This window comes from Magnolia sinica, chromosome 5 (genome assembly GCF_029962835.1).
Source record: "Magnolia sinica isolate HGM2019 chromosome 5, MsV1, whole genome shotgun sequence".
Taxonomy (NCBI): Eukaryota; Viridiplantae; Streptophyta; class Magnoliopsida; order Magnoliales; family Magnoliaceae; genus Magnolia; species Magnolia sinica.
The window spans coordinates 106,616,630-106,642,786 of NC_080577.1; the positions used below are offsets into that span (position 1 = coordinate 106,616,630).

Genomic DNA, 26,157 nt, shown 5'->3' on the forward strand with positions numbered 1-26,157 from the left:
TTGGCTGCCGTTTGTCGTATCATCCGATACCTTCGAGGGTCCCCTAGCCGTGGGTTGTTCTTCCCAACCGGCTCTCCTCTTCGCCTTGTTGCATATAGTGATGCGGATTGGGCCGGATGTCCTGATACTCGACGGTCTGTCATAGGTTGGTCCATGTTTCTTGGTGATTCCTTGATCTCTTGGAAGAGTAAGAAACAACCTCGTGTTTCTAAATCTTCTACTGAAACCGAATACCGTGCTATGTCTACTGCTTGTTCTGAGATTGTCTGGCTTCATGGGCTTCTAGTTGAGCTTGGTTTTTCCCAGTCTGATCCTACACCTCTCCATGCTGATAATACTAGTTCCATTCAGATTGCTGCTAATCCCGTTTTCCATGAACGAACGAAGCACATTGAGGTGAACTGTTATTCTATTCGGGAAGCCTTAGACACTCGTATCATTTCTCTTCCTCATGTTTCCACTGACCTTCAGATAGCTGACGTGTTTACCAAGGCCATGACACGACAGCACCATCAGTTCCTTGTGGGCAAATTGATGCTTCTTGATCGACCAACATCAATTTGAGAGGGGATGTCAATCGGGACAACATATATTTAGCCATAATTAGGTCATCTAATTATGGCATGATTGTGTCAATCGGGATAACATATTTAGCCATAATTAGGTCATCTATTTATGGCATGATTGTATATATCTTGTACAGTTATTGATTGTATATATCTTGTACAGTTATTGTTTCCTTGTTTGTTAGCCTAGATTGATGTTAATGGCTGCAATTCAGCCTTGTAATTAGCCTAGAGTTTCTATATAAACAGAGGAACCTCACAATGAGGACATTCAATCCAAAATATTTACACCACAAAGGTAATTTATGAACTGTTGATGTCTAGAGCATGAAGTGCCACAGGAGGCCGCTGTGAACAATAACAATTTATAAGTATGCTGCAAATAGATATTAATACTAACAGCCACTTTCATCAAGATAATAATCCCAAGCCATGGATATCAGCTTTAATCTTCGGCACGATTCAAGAGATAGCTTTTAGCCCGAGACATTTTATCTAGCTTTGTAGGTAGAGAAGCTAACAAGATTGCCAACACCTTATACAAGGAAGGATTAGCAAGATCAATTATATATATAGAATTCTCTCCCTCACCTTGATGTTCTTTCCATTCCTTTTCTAATGAAGTTTCAGTTATCTATTTGTCTGTCTATCATCGTAGAAAAATGCTCTCGGTGCTCTCATAGCACTTGCTCCTAGTTGCATACTTGCATTGGGACACTTACACAATCCAATCACTTGTCTAGACTATCCATTAGGATTGGGTCTGTCCAACATATATCTTATGTGTTACCATGCAAATAATGCACTTATCTGACAATCATACCTATTTGATTATTATTAGCATTTAATTTGGATGATCCAGATCAGTTACACAAAAATAGGTCCAACCAACAATTTTATCAATCTATTTGTTGAAGCTCATAATAGATTGCTCATGATTATGAAGAGTCACTTTTGTTAGGCAATCCTAACTATCCCATCCTGGCTTGGGAAGGATGTCTGCTAAAATAAGGACAAATCAGTGATGGATTGGATCATCCGATCAATGTGATTTTTTATAGCCATAAAATGTGTTCTGGAATTAATAGACAGTTGAGATTGATCAATTGGACTGTTTCAAGTGACTGATGCAACTAGGAGCACCATGATTTGTAGTGCTTTGAGAACACTGGAGTGTTTCTCATCATCATAACCTTCATATATTAGGGTGTGTTTGGTTGCACCAGCACCCAATTTGACTGAATTTCATGATGTTTTGGTGCAACCAAACACACCCTAACCAATAATAAAAAGAAGAAAAAAAAAAAGAACTTCTACCAGGATGATCCTCTTTGGACGAGTTGTTAAACACAAACTCTCTTCGGTCAGAGCTACCTCTTTCGCTTCTGTAATTCAACGTTTTTTTTTCTCACAATTTGACTTTCTTAATCAAATCGAGATGCTGGTAACTGTTATTAGTATTTTCGGCTGTAAATGAGTCCCTAAAGAAATAAAACATCAGAAGAGTACTTAGAACATGATGTGAAAGAAAACAGATCCCAATGCGGGTACTCACGATTTTAACGATGCGTAACTTCCTTAGCTTCTCGACTGCATCGTCCACTTTGAAATTGCACTCCTCCTTAAATTCATCTTTAAGGAGTTTTTCACACTTCTGATCAAGTTCCTATGAATACATTACAGAAGCAAAAACTAAGAAAATTTCACACACTTGTGTTCCGACTTCCTGTAAAAGATGGGGCAAAAGAAAGAGCAGAGATGCTGTGGATATTGGTTGAGATTTCTTACTTTGCTTGTAAGGTTACCCTCCTTACCCTGCATCATCAAAATATAGAATGAAATGATAACTTCTTTGACCTGCAAGGTTTAAATTATGAGATGCTGAAAAATCGACCAATTTCCCAATATTCCCATGTTTCCCAACAACAACGATACATTACGCGATACAACTGATATATCCTATGCGATAACCGTGTGTATCTGTATCCCAAGGGTGCAATACATTATGTGATAACGATATTTAAAACATTGGGAAGAAGTATAATTTCAAGAAAAAGGTTAATAAAGTAGTATTTAGTAACTTTGTGATAAAAACATCTTTGACAACTTAATAGAAGTTGTCATCATCGCCATTGTCAACTTAGAGCCTGTTTAGCAGACGCTTAAAAATAAGTTCATCTCATTTTAGTTAATCATAATTATGTATTAGAGATCATGATTGTTGGTTATCAAGATTTTGCTAATTCTTACCAAAGAAAATATGAACTCTAATACAAAATTATAATTAACTAAAATGCGATGTACTCATTTTTAACTGTCTACCGAACAGGCCATAGCCTTTTTGGCAGCAATTCCTTGGCTTTTAAATGGTAAATTGTCAACATTACTATGATCAGCAGCCCACCAGGCATCAACCTTCCTCTTTTACCCTGGCTATTGGAGCCGATCATTCCAGAGGCTCGCATTACAGTTTCCTAGTGAACTGGTAAGAATGAAGCACCAACAACATGAAAGATCATGCTCGAGTTGTTGGCTATATAAAACAGTAGAGAACCTGTCCATACATGATTACTGACATAGCTCACATGTCAACGCAGTCGCACACTGCTCTTCAACACAACCATTGTGTGCTACCCACAAAGGACATGAATTGCTTGGTTATAAGAGATCCCTGTTTCCTTTGAGGTGGCCCATTGAAGAAGTGCCATGTATGCATGTCAGATGTGCAGCCCACAATGAAAAGCAAAGATTCATGTCAAATGTGGGGCGTGCAGTGAAAAGGGCAAATATTCATGCAGGGAATCTTTGCTTTTCACTGGCTACACATCTGATACATGCACATGGCATTTTTTAGTTGGGCCACCTTAGGGTGTTTACAAGCAATTTGGGTCCACCCACAAAGGTAATTTATGAACTATTGATGTCTAGAGCATGAAGCGCCACGGGAGGCTGCTGTGAACAATAACAATTTATAATTATGCTCCTAATAGATATTAATACTAACAGCCACTTTCATCAAGATGATAATCCAAAGCCATGGATATTAGCTTTAATCTTTGGCATGATTCAAGAAGTAGCTTTTAGCCCAAGACATTTCATTTGGCTTTGTAGGTAGAGAAGCTAACAAGATTGCCAACACCTTATCCAAGGAAGGATTAGCAAGATCAATTTTATATAGAGAATTCTCTTCCTCACCTTGATGTTCTCTCCATTCCTTTTCTAATGAAGTTTCGGTTATCTATTTGCCTATCAATCATCATAGAAAAATGCTCTCGGTGCTCTCAGAGCACTTGCTCCTAGTTGCATACTTGCATTGGGACTTTTAGACGATCCAATCACATGTCTAGACTATCCATTAGGATTAGGTCCAACATATATCTTATGTGCCACCATGCAAATAATGCACTCATCTGACAATCATACCTATTTGATCATTATTAGCATTTAATTTGGATGATCCGATCAGTTACACAAAAATAGGTCCAATCAACAATTTTATCAATCTATTTGTTGAAGTTCATAATAGATTGCTCATGATTATGAAGAGTCACTTTTGTCAAGCAATCTTAACTATCCCATCCTGGCTTGGGCAGGATGTCTGCTAAAATAAGGACAAATCAGTGATGGACTGGATCATCTGATCAATGTGATTTTTTATAGCCATAAAATGTGTTCTGGACTTAATAGACAGTTTAGATTGATCAATTGGACTATTTCAAGTGACTGATGCAACTAGGAGCACTTGATTTGTAGTTGCTTTGAGAGCACTAGAGTGTTTCTCATCATCATAACCATCATATATTGGGGTGTGTTTGGTTGCACCAGCACCCAATTTGACTGAATTTCATGATATTTTGATGCAACCAAACACACCCTAACCAATAATAAAAAGAAAAGAAAAGAAAAAAGAACTTCTACCAGGATGATCCTCTTTGGACGAGTTGTTAGTCAGAGCTCTCTTTCGCCTCTGTAATTCAACATTTTTTTCTTCTCACAAATTGGCTTTCTTAATCAAATCGAGATATTGGTAACTGTTATTAGTATTTTCAGCTATAAATGAGTCCCTAAAGAAATCAAACATCAGAAGAGTACTTAGAACATGATGTTAAAGAAAAGAGAAGCCAATGCGGGTACTCACGATATTAACGATGCATAACTTCTTTAGCTTCTCGACTGCATCGTCCACTTCGAAATTGCATTCCTCCTGAAATTCATCCTTAAGGAGTTTTTCACACTTCTGATCAAGTTCCTCCTATGAATGCATTACAGAAGCAAAACTTAGAAAATTTTAGGCACTTGTGTTCCAACTTCTTGTAAAAGATGAGGCAAAAGAAAGAGCAAAGATGCTGTGGATATTGGTTGAGATTTCTTACTTTGCTTGTAAGGTTACCCTCCTTACCCTGCGTCATTAAAATATAGAATGAAATGATAACTTCTTTGACCTGCAAGGTTTAAATTATGAGATGCTGAAAACCCAAATGCGTGCTCAACGAATCAACTCGGCTCGATTAAGGCTCAGGTCAAGTAGCAACTTGGTTTTCTATTTTCTTTAAACGAGAATTGCTACAATGAATTGCACTTCAGAGGTTCTAAGATACACGCAGAACATGTACGGTGACTGGGACCCTTGATCTAGTTATGGCCCATAGCCCAAAAATTGCAGTGATTGGACAATCTTGACCATTTGATCTTTTTGAAGCTTGCCCGTTGAATGTGGAGTGTAGCTCATTTTCCACTCAATTTCTTGCTTTAACCATCCATTTGTAGTGAGTCATCGGATGGATACTATAGCATGCTGACTTTTTTTTTTTTGGTCTATAAGATCAATGTTGTCAAAATCGTTATCTTATCGCAAATCATGATAGGGGTTGAATCGTATCAAATTGCAAATCGCAAGATTTTTTAATGATTTTCTTTAAAATATGAAAAATATAAATTAACCAAAAAAATTAAAAACTTTAACACTATCATGACATGATTTACTAAAAAAATTAAATGATTCTTGTCTTTCCTTTTTTTGTTGTCTTTTAAGAAATTTTCTTTAAAAAACATACAAGGATCTTTTAATAATTATGTTCTTGTTAACTTTCTTAAATGTAGAATCGCATTGGAAAAACAGCATTTGATTCCGTTGACCGACGAAAAGAGATATTTGGATTTCTAACTATCATTCCACAATACATAAGTCAACATGATCGTAACCATCCATAAAAATATTCTAGATAAGTCATACATCAATTTGGTGTTTTGACCAATTAAGAAGTAAGAAATCATTTTAAAAAAAGCTCTAGGATTTAACATTGAAGAGAATATATATAATTTAACCTCTTATAAAGAACAAAATAAAATAATTTACCTTTTCTAAAGCTTTCTTTTTCTTTTCTTTCTTACTTTTTTTTTTTTTCTAAATGATTCTTAAAGCTCCCACCAAGTTAAAAACATAAAATGAAAGAAAAATAGAAGAAAACAAGTATAATTTGATTTGTAAATTGGGACTTGAATTGTAAATTATAGGATTTAAATCATAAAATCATAGGATTCATATGAAAAGGGATTCAAAGGTGAGATTCAAATTGTTTTTCTTAAGATTCGACTCAAATCTTAAATCGTGAATTGTAAATTGTAGGATTTTGACATCATTGTGTGGGATATCCACTCAATGGCCCGGAAAATTAGTTGTCCATATAATTGAGGACTGCATGTAAGGTGGAGATGTTTTGGTGTGCACTTCTACCGAACCACAATCCATAAGTAGCAATCTCTTTCTAAAAACCAGAAAGAACAAGCACTAGAAAATCTTAATTGAGCATTCATAACTCTGGAATGGGCCCTTGAAAATTTAAACAGTGAGATGGCGTCATGAGCTTTTTAAGCTTGGAAAAAGAGAGTATTTAATCGAGTTTCGAGTTGACTCAGACTCAGCCCCTCATTAAGTTGGAGTCAAGTTTCTTAGTTTTTTTTAAAGCTAATACGAGTGCAGCAGTAAAACTTTGTTAAAAAAGCTTGGCACACACTTCCTGATTGATCACGTCATCGCACAAATGAAGAAGAGTGCCTCTTCCACTATCCAATTGTTTTTCGTACATTGAATGTGTGATCAAGTTCTGGTAAGTTGCCAGGTTCTGCTGAAATCTAAACAAAACCAAAAAGAATTCAACATATGCTAGCAATAAATTTCTGACCCAAAAAGAGAATAAAACTGGTATTTTTGGTAATGTGAAACTGTTATGATGCATGGAGAATGTTGACTTACGAAATTGCTTCCATGTAAAGTTCATGTTTTGCACTGTCCATTGATGTGGAATTTTCTTATTTGCGGAGTCTCTATTGGATTTTTATGTTTCAAAATTTTCATTTTTCAAAGTGGCGGGGGAGGTTTCAAAAAGGTGCTTTTGTGTGTTTGTTGTTTAGTCCCACATTGGAAGTGGCAAGCACTTTAGACACCTTATACATAAAGGTTGCTGTTGTTCTTGTTGTATAAGGGCTTCAGCCCTTCCTGAGAGAATGCATGAGTGCATGTGAGGGTGTGCCTAGGGTACCATTTTTACACATGTGAGGTGTCGTGTCGTAGCTTGCCCTACACATTTATTTATTTATAATGAAAGTTATAAATGTTTTTAGTCATTTCTATCAATTACAAAAGGTTTTCAATGGTATTTTCAATTTCATTCCTTTTGAATTTCAAAATTAATGTTTGAAATTAATCTTGACGTTCTTTGATATTATCTCTATTTATGCAACCTCTCTCTGCTGTTTGTGGTATGAAAAAATGCATCTCCTCTTCACTATTTTCCTGTCTTCTCCTCTCTTGAAAAAACAGCCGTCTTTGTGGCCTGTTGGATTGACTTGGTGGAACAAGCAATATCAATATGCTAACACTGTTTGTGTGGTTGGTTCCTGGGAGCATTTTTGTTGTTAACTTGTGCACCATCAAGGGGCGGAAACTGTCCTATGCTACAACCACAAGTTATTGCAGACAGTTCAATGCGCTTTAAGCTACCCTCTCATATGTAGGCAGCTCTTCTCACCAAGGTATTCTGTTCAACCCCTGGGTAGCCTTTTAACTCAACAATCTCTTTACTTAAATTTGCCTGATTTTTCTTTCATTGTGGAAAGCAAGGATGTTAGTTCCATAGAAAATCTTTTCCTTCCATTTGGGTTTCATGAATATCCTTTCCAGCTGCACTTCTCTCCAAGACTTCTACCCTCAACCCAACAGGTCTCACCTCAACATCTACTTCTACCCTCACGTTCAACCCCATTTGGTAGATCCCACCCTCATTAGGTGGGAGTGGGACACACTTGTTTTGAGAGAAATGGACAATTTTATAAAGAAACTAGCTACGTAATTGAAACTACACATGAGTGAGCTGATGAGTGGTGCAGAATATTCTTTTTTTGCATGCTAGGGCAATATGAGGACAGCCCCCGACTGATGAATTTTTTAGAACACACACATGCCAAGTTGGCACTAGTGCTGTGATTCACCTTTTTAGTTGTTCCTTGTGTAAATGCCTCTTGTTTTGAGTTTTAGAAACTTGTTGTCCGGACACAAACTTATCTTTCCGAGGAAATCCAAATTATCGCACAAACATGATAAAGAGAACCTTTTAGGGATTATCTTTCCATAGAACTGATTTCTTTCGATGGACTCTAGTGCCATGCACCTAGTCAATCCCTTACAGAAATCCATAAGAAGATAACAACACCCATAGAGCAGTTTTTGGATGCACAGGCGATGATAACACATGTAAACGCCCAGTCATGAACACGCCATCACAGGTGCTGGAGTACCCGGCATGTGCAATATCCAAGCCATTCATTAGGTAGGTTTGACCTTATAGATGTTCTTTTCAAAAAAGTAAATCTGGCCCATCAGCAAGTGGGCCATAATGTTAGAAACAGTTCAATGGGTAAGAAAATTTCAGCCAACTTTTTTTTAGTTGTACATTTGTGTTGTTATAAACTTTGGCCCACCTAATGAGTGGATCGACCTGATTCATGGGCAAGATAATTTAAACAGTGGTATCCCTCTGATGAATGGATTGGATTCAACACCAATGTGCCATGCTGGCATGTGTATGGTGCATACACGATGGACCTTGTACGTGCATGTGGGCTAAGGAAAGCTCCCAAATTATAATTACCTTCTTTAGTATTCATATCAAGGACACATTAGACTACATATTGGGTCGCCTCAGCTTTGGTTCCAAATGGCATAGATGGATCTGCGAGTTCATCTCCTTTGCGAGATTATCTATCCTCGAGAATGGGTCCCCCAAAAGTTTGAGGCAAGGTGACCCACTCTCCCCTTTGCTTTTCGCAATAGTTGCAAAGGGCCTAAGGAAGATGTTGGATAGGGGAGCCTCAACTAGCCTCATCAGTGGCTTCAAGGTAGAGAGTGTTGGTCCTCACATGACACATATTTAGTTCACTGATGACACAATCCTTTTTTGCAAAGCTAACGAAGTGGTTGTTGAGACCCTGTGGAAAATAGTGCGTTGCTTTTTTTTTTTTTTTTTTTACATACTCATCCACACCACATGGGCACTCGAACCCATGACCCCAGTGTTAAAACATATTCTATCTACAATTGAGCCATGTCCTTGGTCCCCTTTGAGGTGGTCTCCTACCTTAAGATCAACATATTTAAAAGCGAGCTCCTAGGAATTAGTCTCCCCTTCTTAGATTTAGCCAGGTTGGCAACAATCTTTGGACGTAAGGTAGGCTCTTTTGCCTCGTCATATCTTGGCCTCCCTCTTTGCATTAGCAAGCCAACCAAGCACCTATAGGACATGGTCATCAAACAAGTGGAAAGAAAGTTCTCTTGATGGAAGAGTCATTTCTTGCCGGGTGTTTATTTCTTATCATTCTCTCAATGCCCCAAGTCTGTCTTGGTTGGGTTGGATATGCTAAGAAGGGACTTCCTTTGGAGCTGGAATGCCAAAAACTTCAGAAAGCGGAGTGTGACTATCAGGGATCTATCCTCCATGAATTCGACCTTTCTCGGAAAATGGATCTGGCACTTTGGCACAAAAGAATGTAGTCATTGGAGAGAGATCATTGTCAGCACGTATAGGTCTCACGATGGAGGGTGGCGGACCAAGGACTCCTTTTTTTTTTTTTTTAAACAGCCTCACATGTTTGGAAATCAATAGCTAAGATGGGCCCTTCAATGCAAGAGGGTTTTTCGTTCTATCTAGGCGACGGGTCTTGCATTCGTTTCTGGAAAGTTGCTTGGATTGGCGATCACCCTCTCTAATCTCTCTTCCCTAGGCTGGTTGTGTTGCCTTAGATAGATACATTTTTGTTGCTTGCTTCTTCTTTGCAAATGGGTCTGGGATTTGGTCTCCTCTTTATTGGAGAAATCTCACGGACTAGGAATTGGATGACCTCCTTAGGCTTCTCGAGCTCTTAAAAGGCATCCGCTCAACTCTGGGGGAAAATGATTTTCTCGTGTGGAACAAGAACAAACCTAGCAGGTCTACGGTTCACTCCTTCTCAATGACCCCCCCCCCCCCCCCCCCTTTCTCGCGGGCACTTCCTGTGGTTGTCCTTGCTTTGCGTGGTCCTACAGAGCCTTTGTTTAGCTTCTAGGAATGAGAAGGATCCTCATCGTCGATAACTTGCCACGAAGATTGACGACTCTCACTAACATTTGCTTGATGTTGCTGGAAAATGTTTTCTCGACAAATCACCTCTTTATTCATTGCCCCTTCGCCCATGGGGTGTGGTCTAGCCTTCTTGTTCTCTTTCAAACCCCATAGGTAATGCCATACGCTGTTGAAGATCTCTTCGCTTGGCATGGGGGAGGAGTTGGGAAGGAAATCAAAGCTATTGGGTGGCTGGTCATAATGGCAACCCTCTGGGCAATTTGGAAAGAAATGAATAATTGTTGCTTCAAGAACTCCTCCACTGCGATTTCTGGGGTAGTTAGCTCAATTAAAAGGGAGGTGGTGGATTGGTTATCGTGCCTCCTGATTTTTGACTCTTTGTATCACTTTATTGGGTTGTAGCAGGCTTTGCCTATTTTCTTTTCTGCCTTTAGCAGCTTCCTAATAAATTTCTGCTGCTCTTCTATAAGAAGAAGAAGAAGAAGAAGAAAAGAAAAGAAAAAAAAAGGACCAGCTCTAAATTTCAATCACCTCACTTACAGGTTGGATTTGTAGAGGAATGTGACTGCAATTCAGTTCCTATTTTCTTTTTCTTTTTTTCTTCTTTTTTTTTCCCCCTCAAAATCAAGTACCAGGGTCTCAACACTGAGCACAAAACTAGCTTATGATTTTTTAGTGCCAAAAAATGAGAGAAAGATGTAAGAAAATATAAATAAAAGGCACTATCATAAACAAGAGTCAATGAGTCTAATGAATCAGGAAAAATCCATGAACTCATGTTGTATCTGGATGCGCAAGTGAATTGAATTGCGAATGGTCAAATCAGGAGGAAATGACCAATTGTAATGACATTTCCTAATATTCATAATGAGGAAGAGCTGTGGGTTTGGACCCATGCCTTGGTGGTAGATAGAGTGCATTTCAACATTGAGATCTCAGTTTTGAGCCCATATTCCCTAACTTAAAAAGAAAAAAGAAAAGAGGACGAGCTATCAAATTGCCTACTTTCCAAGTCGAACTTGAAAGATAATACAATTGCAAGTATGATTCCAGTCTCTCAATATTAATGCTAGGGAAGGAGATTACAATTTGGTCATTTGCACATGAGCAGGTTAATATTTGCAATTCAAGTGGATAGCACATCAAAAGCACACCATAATTAGAAAAAATAAATGAATGATGGATGGCAAGCATGCAAGTGAAAGAGAGAAGAAGACTGGGCAATGTTACGGAACAATAGAACCAATGTGAGCACCTAATCACGGGAAACATAAATGTAGATCACATCAACAGCCATGAAAATACTGATGGAAATAGAGATATTCTAGATCAACAATATGGATCACATCTGAGAACCCTAACAAAGTCTCCAAAATGGTTGATTGAAGTGCAAGAAGGATCCAGCAATTAGAATGAACCAGTCATAAGCTTACGTGAAGTAGGCTTTGGCACAGTAGCTGACCAATCCAGAAATAAGGAGCATAAAGACCCAAATATCAGCTTTAGGTCTTTCTAGTGAACTGATAAGTGCAACCTGTAAACAAGTGAAGTATGCTAGATTTACCTGGAAAGAGATAAAAAGGAGCAAAGCATGATCCAGTAAGAGGGCCTCTCACTGTACTACAACACAGAGGAATGTGGGGCCCTTAGTCAAGATCTGCCACTGGATCAGAGCCCCCCCACATTGTTGTAACTTGCCTGATCAGGGGGATCTTTTTTCGCAATCTATTTACATTCCGATCAGATTGATCTTCTAGGAAGATGCAATACATGGGGCTTCTCTCTGATCCATTGGTTAAGCTTGACTGAAGGTCGGTCTCGCAGTGTCCATTGTAATACAATGAGCAGCTGTCTCACTGGAACATTGCTCAAGATGCGAATGCATTCAATTTAAAAGGAAATGAAAGACTGACCAACCCAATGACTGCAGAACCAAGGAACATAAGCCAGTCCATTGGGGTTAGAGTCGGATTTTTCTTTTCTGGCTGTTGAAAGAAACAGCCCAAATCAGCAAGGAAAGCAAATATGAAGCACCCCAAAAGATCAAGCCTGCAGGATACTTGTTTCAACTAAAAAATGCAGAGGAAAGACTCACCAGAACTATCTCCATATCAGCCATAGGGATGTTCTTGAAATGCTTTACATATATTCCTCGCTCTCGCTCCTCTTTGGGCTTGGTACTGGCCCGCCTGAAATGTTATCAGCCAAAGAATGATGAATTGCTTTGATTCTCCATCAGAAAAACTCTATGGGCATGTTTGGACATGCGAATCCGTGGATATCGTAATGATTACCCAATGATAATTTCTATGGTCACTGTAGAAAATAGGATTTCAAAATGGGTTGTCTGGTTGGATAGCAAGTGGAACCCTCAAATTCACTAGATAATAGGCACCTTGTTTCTTATGCAAGAGAATTCAGACCACGTTTAAGAGTAATGATTATGGAGTGGAATTCACGTATCCAAATGGAAACTTTTCAATTTTATTTTTTTTTGACAGGAAGGCCAATTTCGGACACCCTGTCTTCAAGCACCAAATGAGAACGCACCCTACATCCCAACATTCATAGTCCCACGAACATCGCCTCATGGGAGCTGCTGCACAGCTCTTCTGAGGTCAACTTCAGCCAACTGAGAGATGATAGGGTGAAGATGAAGTTCATGTATTTGGTCCTGACCCATGCTTTTGGCTTTTCTCTTAGAGAGGGGCTCTGTCTTTTGTCTCCTTGTTCAACAGAGAGTTAATTATCGAAGGGGACTCCCAGTCCCAGCAGGCGTTGTAGGCGATTATGGGTGCTAAATTGGGTCAATGGAGGTGCAACAGTTGTGGGCCCGATGCTCTTTAGTGCCGAGGTCAGTCAATGGTGTGGCCTGATAGGCTTACTAGAGAGTTGAATGACAAGAGGGTCACTCACTACTGGAGCATCCCCATATCTCTTTTGATGGTCTTTTCGCTTAATAAAATTCCGCTTCCTTCTAAGAAAAGAAAATCATTGTGAGGATCACCTTATGAATATCCTGGACTCCGATCATGTGCCATGTTGGCATGCCTGAAGATGGGGAATTTGGAATTTGCATTCTTCTTCCTATGGTTTCAAAAAGTGAGGGTGGGTTTGGCTATGGGCATGGCAGAGCAGCAGTTCTAAATTAAAACAAAGGGAAGCAAGAGTGCTTGAGAAGCATCTATAAAAATAATAATAACAAACTTAAAATTATAAAATCTTTTTGATAGAATACGGAAATTAACTCATTTAGTGATTGTATTTACAGTAACTTGGGATAACCATGATTTGAAAATGACACACTCTACAAATAATATGATGTTAATTGAGTCGAAGACGATCTTGGTGGAAGTTGGAACTATGTCTGTGGTATACATGCTGAGAGTGAGAAACCTGAGCAGATGCATCTTGGATGGAGAATGACTGTGATTTAAGGATATCCCTCCAAAATATATTCTCAACAATCAAATATCACATAATTTTAACCTCTCTGATAAAAGATTATGAACATAGTCCAAACCAATTTCGAATGACTCCAAACTCGTCCAAGTCAACTCTTTGGCCAGTCTCATAGTTCAAAGTCCAATATTGGCTTTCGTCAATCAATGACAAGTTATCATAGTTCAAAAACCCAAAAACTCCACTGGACTCGATGTTCCGCCAGGTCAGGTTGACTCCATGACTCAATTGAGTCTTTATGTGATTCGACAAACATTTAATAATCAGATTATAAGTAATGAATACACCATGTATGTTACAGTAGCTCTCTTCTTTTTTTTTTTGTTCAAATTTGTGGTTACTACTGTGGTTAAGGGTCCTGGTTTTCACAGAGAAGTCTGGGTTTGAGTATCCCCATCAACCTTAAAATTTCATTTTAAAAAATGTTTCACTGTGCATTTGACTTGGCTCGAGTCATGCCAAATCGCATAGAGTAGACAGAATTTGCAGGTGGATTCAACAAGTCTTCCTGAAACTCGGCTGAGTCATACTCACAACCAAGTTTCTCATTGACTTGGCTTGAAATCTCACCGAGTCAAGTTAGTGAGTTTTATGGTGAGACGAGTTAGTGAGTTTTAAAACAATGGCTGTTACTCGTCCAAATCTTAGAAAGTTGACTTTCCTATAGAACCCAACAAGCTGAACTTACAATCTTGAAGAGTGTTTTCTGAGTTGTCAGATATGAAATTTGAACTTTCAAACATAAGGCCCCAAGCAACATGCTCTGTTTCAGTTCTGTGTCAAAGGTCATAAGTGATGAAAGAGCAACTACCTGTAGATGACAATCATCCTATCGAAAGTTGGTTCTTTTATCGTGATCTCGCTGTATAGATTTTTCATGCTGGAGAGGAAATAGCATCCCATCAAATCACATATAAATAACCCATTATTTGCATGAATGAACATTAACACACCTTATAAGAAAACTTTAGACATCAATTAGTACCTTAGTTCCATGTTTTGAATACGAATCCTCTCAACAACTAAGTCTTTTGACTTTGTTTCAGTCCCTTTTTGTTCGGGATTCGTTGGAACTTCCTCAAAGCGCTTGCTTGGTGTTCTGGACAGGATCCCTTGTAGCCTGGAAGAATCATAATCCACCCAGCAATAGTAGTTCAACCTTTTTGAAGTAACCCCCAAAAATAAATAAATAATAAAATAAAATTGAACATGCAGGCATAACTTCCGTAGGCACCTTGTGACTTTTAGGAACCACGACCAAACACGTTCAATGATCATATCCAATTTCTCCATGTAAAAGCGACCCGTAGTGCTATCAATTCCGATTCCTCGACGAAAAATGATGTACTTCACCTGCACATGATGCATCCAGATTAGTCCAGGTCATGAATGAAAAACAAATGAGAACATATGAACTATAGTAGATAATGCATCAACTAGGATATCTGAAGAGTTCACTAAGAAGAAAATCAGGATACTCAAGAGTTTACATAAATGACTGTATTCACCCAAAATTATTTTCATCTTATTAGAGCAATCCATATTCTCACAAGCTTTTAGATGCACTGCCAAATTGTTGTTGGTGGAGCTTCCCAAGCACACACATTTAGAAAGCTGGCAGTTTTCCTGCTTTTCTGCCTAAAATCACATATGTGAGAAAGTCTAGTTCTTATTTCAACCACCATTTGGCGGAAGTACATCTTGTCTAATTGGTAATGTGAACCATAAGCACAAAAGTGTGCCCTAAAATCTCAAAACTATCTAATTAACCCGAGTATGAAAAAATAGACATTGTGGTCATTAGGGCTTCCAATCATACCTAAGGCCATGTTTGCATGAAGTGTGAAGCGGAAATTGATTTAGTTGCAGGAGAAGGGAAGTGCCAATTTCAAAATGTTAGCAGGTATAAACAGCTAGGAAGTGGGAGCGCGAGGCACTGGGTGTGACTTGTAGCAAGCAATGTTTTAAATATCGACAATATTGGCTGATATATCCTATGATATATCTTGTATCCCAACAATGTGATACGAAATGCACATGTAGTGTTGATATATCCCACACGTTTGATCCGGTGAGCATTTTTAAATTTTGATCCCCTTTTTTTTTGTTGAAATTATGTTAAATCAGTATCAAATGGTTACAAATCCATTGGTTCTCATGTTTTGCAAGAAAAATCATGGAGTTGGAGCTTTGATTTCAATATCCATTGGTTCTTCATGTTCTCCATATTATTTTTTTTCCAAAATTTTCCTTCAACCACCTATCAATTGAGACTAATTTTGAAGTATTTTTGAGGTATTTGATGAAATGATAATCACAAACCCTCTAATTTCGAAATTTGAGTGTAGATGGTCCGATTTGAGGAAAATTCAAAATTTCTCCAATTGCTCCCAAATTACTTGCAATGTTGTACTCCAAGCATGTATGAGGGTTGATTTGTGAAGTCCTTGTCAATTTTTGGAAAATAAAAATCATTTTTTAATTCAAAATTAATGAAAAAATTATTAAAATATTTATTTTTTTCAAAATTCTCCTTCAACTAGTTGTCAATTGAGACTAATTTTGAAGTGTTTAGGAGTGTTTGATGAAATAATGATCGCATACACTCTAAATGTTATGCATTCAATTTGAATATAGTTGCATTAGTTCAGTCAAATAACGCATAGTTTAGGACCCTATACAAACGAAACCTATTATGTTCACTTTTTTTTTTTTTAGATGTTATAATTTAAAGTGTGTTAAGGTCTTTTTTAACAATCCCTGAATTTTCATTGAAAAATTCAACAATTTTCTCAATGTTTCCCAAAAAGTGCGATAAATTACCCGATACAAACGATATATCCCGTGCGATAATCAATACATATCTGTATCCCAAGGATGCAATATGTAACCTGATACCGATATTTTGAACACTGGTAGCAAGAGGGGTGCCTAGGAACTATGTCCAACAATGTCCCCTCTTCTCTCTTGATCTCTTAGAACCCAACCTTTCTTTCAATGGGTTCCTCTTCTTCTTCTACATTGGGAAACTTCAACAATGTAACTAGATTGCCAATATCACATTAGTTAAACCCAACAAGCAACAAGATTGGGATATTTATCTATCATACTCCTGACAAAGATTTCCTAATTGCTCATCTGATTCGGAAAGCTAGCCAAGTAAATGTCGTTGTAATCAATATTCAAATAATGTATATAGCTAAAAAAATTGTAGCATTGTATCATATTTCTCAATGCATTGAAAAAAAAAAAAGAAATTGCTCAATAAACTGCGTGATGCTTTCCCTAGATTGTATCGTAATCAGGATGTTGGATGAGGTGTTTAAGAGGGAAAAGCAACATGTCATTGATTGGGCTTCTTCCACCAAGTCTCTTGCTAAGTTTGCTTTAGACTCCCCGGATTGTTGATCTCATTTATGTAGTTTTAGCACAGATCTCTAAAACATATGCTTTTTATTTATGTTTCCTTTTGTAATAAAATTAGTTGCCTTTAAAAAAAATTGTACTGCTCAGGGTTGAGATATTGATGTATTTCAAGTTTTTTTTTTTTTGATATTGTATACATCTTCTTTTTGTAAGTATAACCCATTTTCATCTTTTATATATACTTTGTGATCATTAAGTAAATGGATAATCCACCTCTCATGACTTTGAGTTTATTTGTTTACATGCATAGGTTAATGAATGGTGCAGAATTCATTTGTATTTTACATATGAATAACCCTAATGTTCATTTTAGATATATTTCAATAAATGAATAGAAGATATTGATGTTTCAGTCTCTCTCATGTGTGGCGAAATTGATAATTTACTCCAAATTCTTTGTTCAATGTCTCCATAACTACCCTTGCATGGACACATACTCAAAGTACCCATGTTATATAACTTCTCCTTTTCAATAGATAGAAGGCCCCAAAATAAAGTGTGTGATACCCATTTTCAAGAAGATGGGCATCACTGGTCTTTACAAGTTGTAAACTTTTAAAGGGTAGATACTAGTAATATTTTATGCATTTAACAATATCCAAACCATTGTTTAAAGTGTATTGGAAGACCTGAAATGACTTGATGACTGACTATGTTGGGTTGACTCAAATACTTGATTAAGTATTTGTAGAGAATGGATTGTAGTATTCTGTACACCTGTGGTATACAGTATACCATACCAAGGATATTTGACTCTTATTGTAACGGTAGTTATCTTTTTATTATTGTAATGTTAGTTGACCTTTTATATTGACTTCTTCCAATGGAAATATAAATAAATAAGAAAACCTAAGAAATTAATCTGAGGTCTCTCTCTCTCCCATATTATTCCTTCCTCTCCTCTCTCTGAAGTCATCATCTAAACATTGTCCAAACTGTGCGATCCTCTTACACTTCGATGTAGGGGCGATTTATTTATTTATTTTTTTCCAAAAAGAATTTCAAACATTGAATTTCATATTCAAATTTTGAATTTTAAATTTCAAAGTTCAAGTAGGCTTTCGAATTCAAATTGCATATATATATATATATATATATATATATATATATATATATATATATATATATATATATATATATATATATATATATATATCTGTGTGTGTATGTGCGCGCTAAAAATGACCAAACATTTTGATTGAGTTCCTTTATACACGAAGCCAACCCTATTATATCCGTTTTAACCCTTCTATATACATCCACCTCCAACCTGCTCTTGTTTTGAAAACATTGTTCATTCCTAGCCTTCCAAGTAGCCCATAATACGACCATCATTTTAAATTTAAATTTTGAAATTTAATTTATTTATCTAATTTGAAGTTTTCAAATTCTAAAATTAAATTTCTAATAGAAATTTTAAATTTCTATTTCAAGTTTAATATTATGTATCTTGTGACTTCGTGATTCGAAGGCTATAATATGTTGGAAGGGAACTCCAGTGGTGATTACAAAACTTAGATACCCATGAGAAACATTCAAAATGATAATCGTAGGCTGGTGATTTCCACCATCAAATTTGATGAGAGATACTACCTAGAATGGTCTCAATCTGCAAAAATGTTTATTAGAGGCCAAAAGAGACCAGGGTATATTACTGATTACAAGAAAGAAATTGACATAGATGGTTCATCCCATGGTGATTGGAAATGCAATAACCTAACAGTGATGTCGTAGTGCATGCTACTGATGATTTATCCCGTGATGACTAGGAAAGCGAAAACCCAGCAGTGATGTCATGACGCCTAATGCAAATGATCCATCCGTGATGATTAGGAATTGTGCTAATCTAACAATGATCTCATGACATCTTCTGTAGTTAATCCATCCCATGGGACTAGGAAACCAATAGTCATTGTGGTGCTGTTTTAGATGATCTATCACATGATGATTGGGAAACCCATAATCTAATGGTGATGTCACAACATTGATGTAGATGATCCATACATGATGACTAGGAAAACAATAATATAAAGATGATCCATCCCACAATGACTTGGAAAGCAATAATCTAACAATGATGTTGTCGATTATGCTGCAAACGATCCATCCCACGATGATGGTGAAAGCGATAATGTAGTAGTGATGTAACGACGCCTGTTGTAGACAATCTATCCCATGATGACTTGAAAGTGTTAGAGTTAGGATACATACTATAGATTGCCATGTGGATAGATTCATTCATATCTATTAAGAACCCCTCTAGATCTCCCACCTCTTCTATTTATTCTCTTCACTCTCAATGAGATGGAAAGATACTTTCACCATGTAGTCTCTTATGAAATAATGTGGTATCAAAGCCATGATCAAGCTCTGATCCTTGTCATCCATTTTCATTGATCGATCATCCTCAGCCCGCCTATGTGGCTACCATTTCCTTGCTCTTGCTTGTCTACAACCAATCATCCTCAAATTCCTTCCACCGTTACCATTGAATGATTGATGTACAATAGTGGCTGGCTAGATCTGCTGACAACCTCACTTAGCCGTCTTCTCTGTTCACTTCTTCTATGAGTATTGTCTTTAAAACCTCAAATTCAATCCTCTCCTCCCTTTGTTTCCTTATTCGAAACCCCTGAAACTCTATCATTGTAATTGGTGCCACCTCTCATGACTACTACCCTATTGTTGACTTAAACCCACCACCATCTCAGCCCATCGTAATCTCTCTATAGCTAGATCTAGTTTTCCCTCGATCTGGATATCCATTGTCTTTGGTCTCTGTCAACAAACCCATCCAATCTTCATTGCCGCCACCACATACGCTACGATACCAAACCCACCAATGTCATCATCGGATCTCTGAATCAACATTCTTCTTTATTTCAGCCATCACCACCACCGCCGTAGATCAAATTTGTTTGTTTACAAACAAACCCATTGTTCGCATCTTATCCGGTGCACTTGAAATTCATCCCGATGACCTTTGTCAACACCAACATTGATGCAGGGACATGTGATGACCTAATCCTAGATGTATGTATAATTAGGTTAAAGAATGTTCAAATAGATACACGAATCAACTAACCCTTTCTAATCAAAGGGATTAGGTAAATTTTAACACAAAGATAAGGTCATTCCGTCAGGATCATGCCCCTTAGCATAATATTGCGTAAACAGTAAAAAGGGAGGACTTGAGGATATGAGGATATCCCAGATTTAGCATAAGTCTATCCATGGTCGAGTTTGGATCTGATTCTACTACTTACCATCCCTCTTTTCCGTTCAAACTAGAAAGGGGATATATAGAGAGGAACGAAATGGGTGAAGAATGAAGGGTTTGAGATGAAGATAGTACAAGTCTTTTGGTTGTCAAAAGAAAAGGAGGATGATTCTTACATTTTCCTGCACCTCGAAGATCTAAAAAAAAGGAAACCCAAAATCGAGGTGGAATCCTCAACACCCAAGGGCCAATCCTGAAACCCTAATCTCTTGAATAAAGAGGAAGAAAAAAACGAATTTCTATTCATTCAATAATAATGAAAATAGGGTTTCTTACAATGTATATATAAGCTATGGAAAGAGTAAAAGTGCACTAAAGCCCCTGAAAACATGAAAAGTAACAAAAAAGACGAAAAAAAATAAAGAAAGTACAATAAAGCCTATGAAACAAGAAAAAAGAACAAAAATGCCTAAAACTAAAACACCCGTGTGGTAGGGTGTGAAATTCGACCCATGGATCTATGGTCAGGGTGCGGTCATGCTGCTCCTACACTCGTAGAGTGTCAAAAAATGGGTCTGATGGACCCAGCGTCCATCCACATCAATTCCTCCGTTCCGGTACTTTGTCAGCGACGCCTCCTCCTCTGATACGCTCTAAAGGGTGCACCACTAATGTCCAAATCAAACATCTACCATTGTCATCGGCATTTGCCTACAACTCCAGCAGAGCTTGAAGGGATATTCCTACTAGAACTTACTGTGTTTGGAGACTTAGGGTTGTTAGCGTGGCAACGATGTCATCGATGAACCTCTGCAAGAAGAGATTCGACGTTATCTTCTTCTTCAAGAATGACCTAAAGTCTATTCTAAATCTAGCGACTGCACCAAAATGTCCTCAATCCGTCGTCGTTCAGACCCGCATCCATCTTCTGCAACACATAACATCCTCAACCATCATTATCTCCAATTGCACCCACAACCCATCACAAGTATCTATAAATCTCCAAAACCTTGTCTTCGGTTCTCTCGAAACAACAAATCGACTTAGACAACCTATAATCACCAACCTGTTGATCCTGATCATGATCAGCAAGCTGCCAAATTTGTTTCATAAAGTTACTTGGTCTGTTTTTTTTCTCAAGGATCTCTCAGACTCCACCATTGTATTGGTGCTTTAAGGGTGCACCAAACTCTGTGTAGTTGCTAATTCACGAGCGTCATAGGGGTTTTGATTGGAGAGCAATCTCAGCCTTTCATGAGCATCTGTTGCTTGAACCGGCCAACCTACACCAACCATCCAATTCAACATGACACCCAGTTGCAGGCTATCTTCTGTTCGTCTTTGAGCATCATCTTTGTCACCATTGCCTCCATTTTACAATGTTCCCAAGACAACACTCGAGCTTTCCTTTTTTGTTCGTTGTTTCTTTCTTATTAGGCCATTATCATCTGTTGTAAGTGTAGTTTACTTAATGTTGCACGTGTGCCTTCACATGCCGTTGTGGGTGTAGTCCCTCTCTCAATTGTTGGTGTAGTTTACTTACCTGTTGTGCATTATTATACATGTGTATTTGAGAGGATTTTGCATGTGAATGGTCGTTTGGTGGCTCAATGGTTGTCGAGTTTGGATGGTCTACTATTTAAAGGGAAGATTCAACAAATGATGAAAGTTCAATCAATTGACAGGTAACACTTGACGATCGTGTATCCAAACATGTTGTGTGTGAGGGGAGTGGTGGCACATATTGAATGTCATTGTCTTCTTTGTATATGTTCCAAGCTGGACATGATTATCCATGCTCTAACCCAAGCATGAGTGTTAGAGTATAGGATATCTATGTACAACAATACAACTATACATACTATAAATGGCTATATGGATAGATTCATGCATATTTGTTAAGATCCCTATAGATCTCCCACCTCTTCTATATATTCTTTCCATTCTGAATGGAATAGACAACAATATTTTTACCATGTACTCTCTTGTGAAATAATAGAAAGCAATAATCTAACAGTGATGTGATGCTGTATTCATTTTTGTGATACTTTGGGCAAGCTAAGAATATATGATATCCATGCTCCAACTTGGGAGAGAGTGTAAAGAATGTAGTAGTTGTAGTACTTCACCACGTACACTTGTGGTATACCTACAAAGGCTGTTTGACTTATTGTAATGGCAGTTATCTTTTAAAAAAAATAAAAAAATTGTAAATTGTAAATTCTGCTAATGGCAATATAAATAAATAAGGGAGCCTAAGAAAGTAGGGTGTTTGACTTATTGTAAAAGTAGTTGTCTTTTTATTATTGTAAATTAAATTCTGCTAATGGCAACATAAATAAATAAGGGAGCCTAAGAAATTAGTTTGAAGTCTCTCTTTTTCTCTTTTTCTCCTTCTCTTTCACTCTCTATTCTCTTTCTACCTACATTCACCATGTATTTGAAATTTTGAACAGTATTTAAATAATGTTTTGTTAAATGGAAGTAATAAGAAGCCAAAAAGATTCAATGTGCATATTTATGCAAGTTCCTAAGTGCATAAAAAAGAATAGAAAAATATGCAAAAGAAAATTGAAAATAGAGGAATGCTAGTTGTGCACTACTCTCCATGCAAGAGTTCCGATGAACATGTCAGGCATATACAAGATATGGACGACTCATCCTGAATTACATGCATTATTGGCGATGACCAGGAAATCAGGCTAATCAGAAAATGCTAACCTCTTGATCACAACATGTCCCAAAAATGGGTGGTAACAATTGTTTCCTTTAAGTTGAGTGCTTAGGATGGTCCATTCAACCAGCCTCATTTTTTGGGTCTTGACCGAGGTATGACATGGCCCACCATATGAGTGGCCCAGATCTTGTACATATCTGTAATGTGTCCAAGCATGCACCAGAAATCTTGTGCAATTGGCATTCCTCTTGAAAATATACAGAATCTTTATCTTGTGCAATTGGCATTCCTCTTGAAAATATACAGAATCTTTATCTTGTGCAATTGGCATTCCTCTTGAAAATATACAGAATCTTTCTGTTTTTAACAAATTGCAGTTAATTAAAACAACACCAACATCCATCAAGGCAGTGGATAAGAGTCCCTATACAAAGAGAAGATCTATAGAATGCCTCCTTTGAGAGAGAATCTGCAATAGAATTAGCCTCTGTAGACACCTGAATAAAGCTATTGTTTCATTTCATGATTTTTATGTCATACACTTCTACTCTATGATTTAAAACAATAATACCTTATCGTGATTCATTGGTAGGTTTCGATGAGGATGATCATCAAAATACTTCCTCAAAAGCTGCGAGTCAAGCTACATTCATTGAAAACTAGGTGAGCTTTAATAGTACAGAAAGCATGAGAATAACTGTTGCTGAAAATGGAAAATAAAAGAATGGATTAAAATCGTGTGGTCATGTAGATATAGTTTGATTTTGAACCTTTGATAGATCAACCTCGATCGGAAGATTTAGTAGGTATTTCCCAGAGCGTGCATTTTCAACTTCTTCGTCAGTCACTATTTTAAAATTGCTCTTTTCCAATATCTACATGAGGGGGAAATGATGAAGAAAAAAGCTCAATATGGGAAGGATTCTTGAGAAAATATTATGATGAACACAAAATAAAACATGATGTTTGCAGGGACGCATTAGCTTCGAGTGTTTTAATGCACATACTATGTATTATCATGGAAATTTAGTTACTTAGTCTCAAGTAATTCATATTCTTCAAGTTCTCTAGTTCCAGACACGTGTGCAGCCCAGCCTCCCTACCTGCTAGCACATGTTCCAGATCCAGGCCGTCCTTCAAGTGGTCTCCTTTGTGTAGATGCCACAAACAAAAATTCAGATCTCTCCATTGATCCGGCTGACACCGTACATAGTAAATGGATTGCTAGAAAACTTTGCTCAGTTTTTTGGCAGTCCATTTGTTTCGTGACTTGGCCAACTTGGTGGCATCTATGGTGGTGCCAACACTATCATAACATACATACATACATACATATATTGGTCTTATCACATAGTGCTGACACCATCGTAACTTGGGGTAGTGTTGCCCTTTTTGGGGTCCATTGTGATGTGTGCATGACATTGTTCTGTCCATCAGGTGAGCTGCCTCAAGTTCACCTTGGAGCGCAAAAATCAGGCCGTTCAGACACTCGGGTGGCAAACCTTAGGGAACAACATAAAGTCATGCCTAAAACCTGTAAATTCACTTGGTATAGCCCACCTGAGTTTTGGATTGCCATGATTTTTGGTGTCCCTTCATTCCCATAGGGAATGTCGAATGAATGAGTTAGGTGGCATATTCACAACAAGATGGTCCCACGGCCAGTCTAGAAGGTTGTATTGGTTCCTCTCCCAAATGTTCCATGTGGTGTGGCCTTGCTAAGTTTCTGATCAGGATGATTTATGGCCCCATGGCCTAAAAATCAAAGAGCTAGCCTTATGGATGGGGTGGATCTAATGCACACATCATGGTGGGATCCACAACAACACTATGTGATCATTCTCAATACATACATACATGATACATATATAGGAAATGGTTCCGTGGAAATGTTACCACCATAATTATGGTTGTAACATTTTGAAATGGGCTCCATGTGATACATGTGGGACATCCACTCCAACCACCCTGCACACCTTGGCTCGTTTGGCTATGGGCCCAAAAATCAACGCAATGCAAACTCAAGTGGGCCACATGAGCAAGAACAGTTGAGAGGGGGAAACCCATCATTGGTTTGCATTGGGCCCTACCCAAGTGTCAAAATGGCCTGATTTTCATCTGGAGTAGGTGTTTCAAAGCAATGGATTGGATCTCACATACACAACATGGTGGACCCTCCATGAAATCAAGGGTGGGCGTCCCTTCTCAATTGTTCCCTTTCGTGTGGCCCACAACATGGAGTGCCTTGATTTTTAGGTCCATGGTCAAACGAGACATGGCTTCATGATGATCGGAGTGGATGTCTGACGTGCATCATGTGGGGCACATTTCAAAAGATTACCACTGTAATGATAGGTAGTAACATTACCATGGACTCATTTCACGTTCGGGTGTGCGCGTGCCATCTGTGTGTGTGTGGGTGTTAAAGTGGACTAGAAATGAAATAAGGTGAACAATACCCTAAAGTGTGCTGGTGTGTGGATGTTGAAATAGACTAGAAATGAACTAAGGTGAATAGTACGATGAAGAACAAAAAATGACCAACAGCAATTAACAAAAAATGATGAATCTTGTGAAATTTTGAAAGTTGGAAGTTTAGGGCCTGTTTGAATTCAGAAAAGGAAATATTGTTTCCCATGAAACTTCCTTCCTGTTGTTTGTCAAGCCTTTCTTTGTGGGAAACACCATTTTGCACTTTCTATCTTTTCCCACCTACACCTCTAAGAAATGCATTTTTCTACAATGGAAGGAAAATAGGTTTCTCAATGGTTAAGCCCAAATATGCCACCATCCATCTTTAATCACCTCATATGTGCCACATGTGTCAATGTGCCAAATGAGCCATTGTCCATCTTTGGTAAATGCCCCACACATGCCACTATGCCATGTGTCACCATCCACCTTCTCTTCTGCCCCACATGTCTAAAGCATCCTACATGTGCTAATGTGCCACATGTGACACCATGTCACCATCCATCTTCTCTTCTGCCCCACATGTTTAAAGCATCCTACATGTGCTAATGTGCCACATGTGACACCATGTCACCATCCATCTTCTCTTCTGCCCCACATGTCTAACGCATCCTACATGTGCTAATGTGCCACATGTGACACCATGTCACTATCCATCTTCTCTTCTGCCCCACATGTCTAAAGCATCCTACATGTGCTAATGTGCCACATGTGACACCA

General features: G+C 37.9%; 1 protein-coding gene across 1 annotated transcript in view; it reads right to left on the reverse strand.

Annotated features, from left to right (window-relative positions):
* The window catches only part of LOC131246595 (uncharacterized), a 40,459-nt gene that overhangs the window by 6,978 nt on the left and 7,324 nt on the right, over positions 1-26,157 (reverse strand). The window contains exons 4-14 of the mRNA XM_058246860.1: positions 23,736-23,840; positions 23,537-23,608; positions 14,877-14,995; positions 14,628-14,762; positions 14,454-14,522; positions 12,276-12,369; positions 12,094-12,165; positions 11,614-11,714; positions 6,581-6,698; positions 2,355-2,423; positions 2,122-2,232 (exon numbers count right to left, since the gene is read on the reverse strand). Coding sequence (XP_058102843.1) covers positions 2,122-2,232; positions 2,355-2,423; positions 6,581-6,698; positions 11,614-11,714; positions 12,094-12,165; positions 12,276-12,369; positions 14,454-14,522; positions 14,628-14,762; positions 14,877-14,995; positions 23,537-23,608; positions 23,736-23,840 — 1,065 coding nt within the window. The remainder of the gene's footprint in view (positions 1-2,121; positions 2,233-2,354; positions 2,424-6,580; positions 6,699-11,613; positions 11,715-12,093; positions 12,166-12,275; positions 12,370-14,453; positions 14,523-14,627; positions 14,763-14,876; positions 14,996-23,536; positions 23,609-23,735; positions 23,841-26,157) is intronic.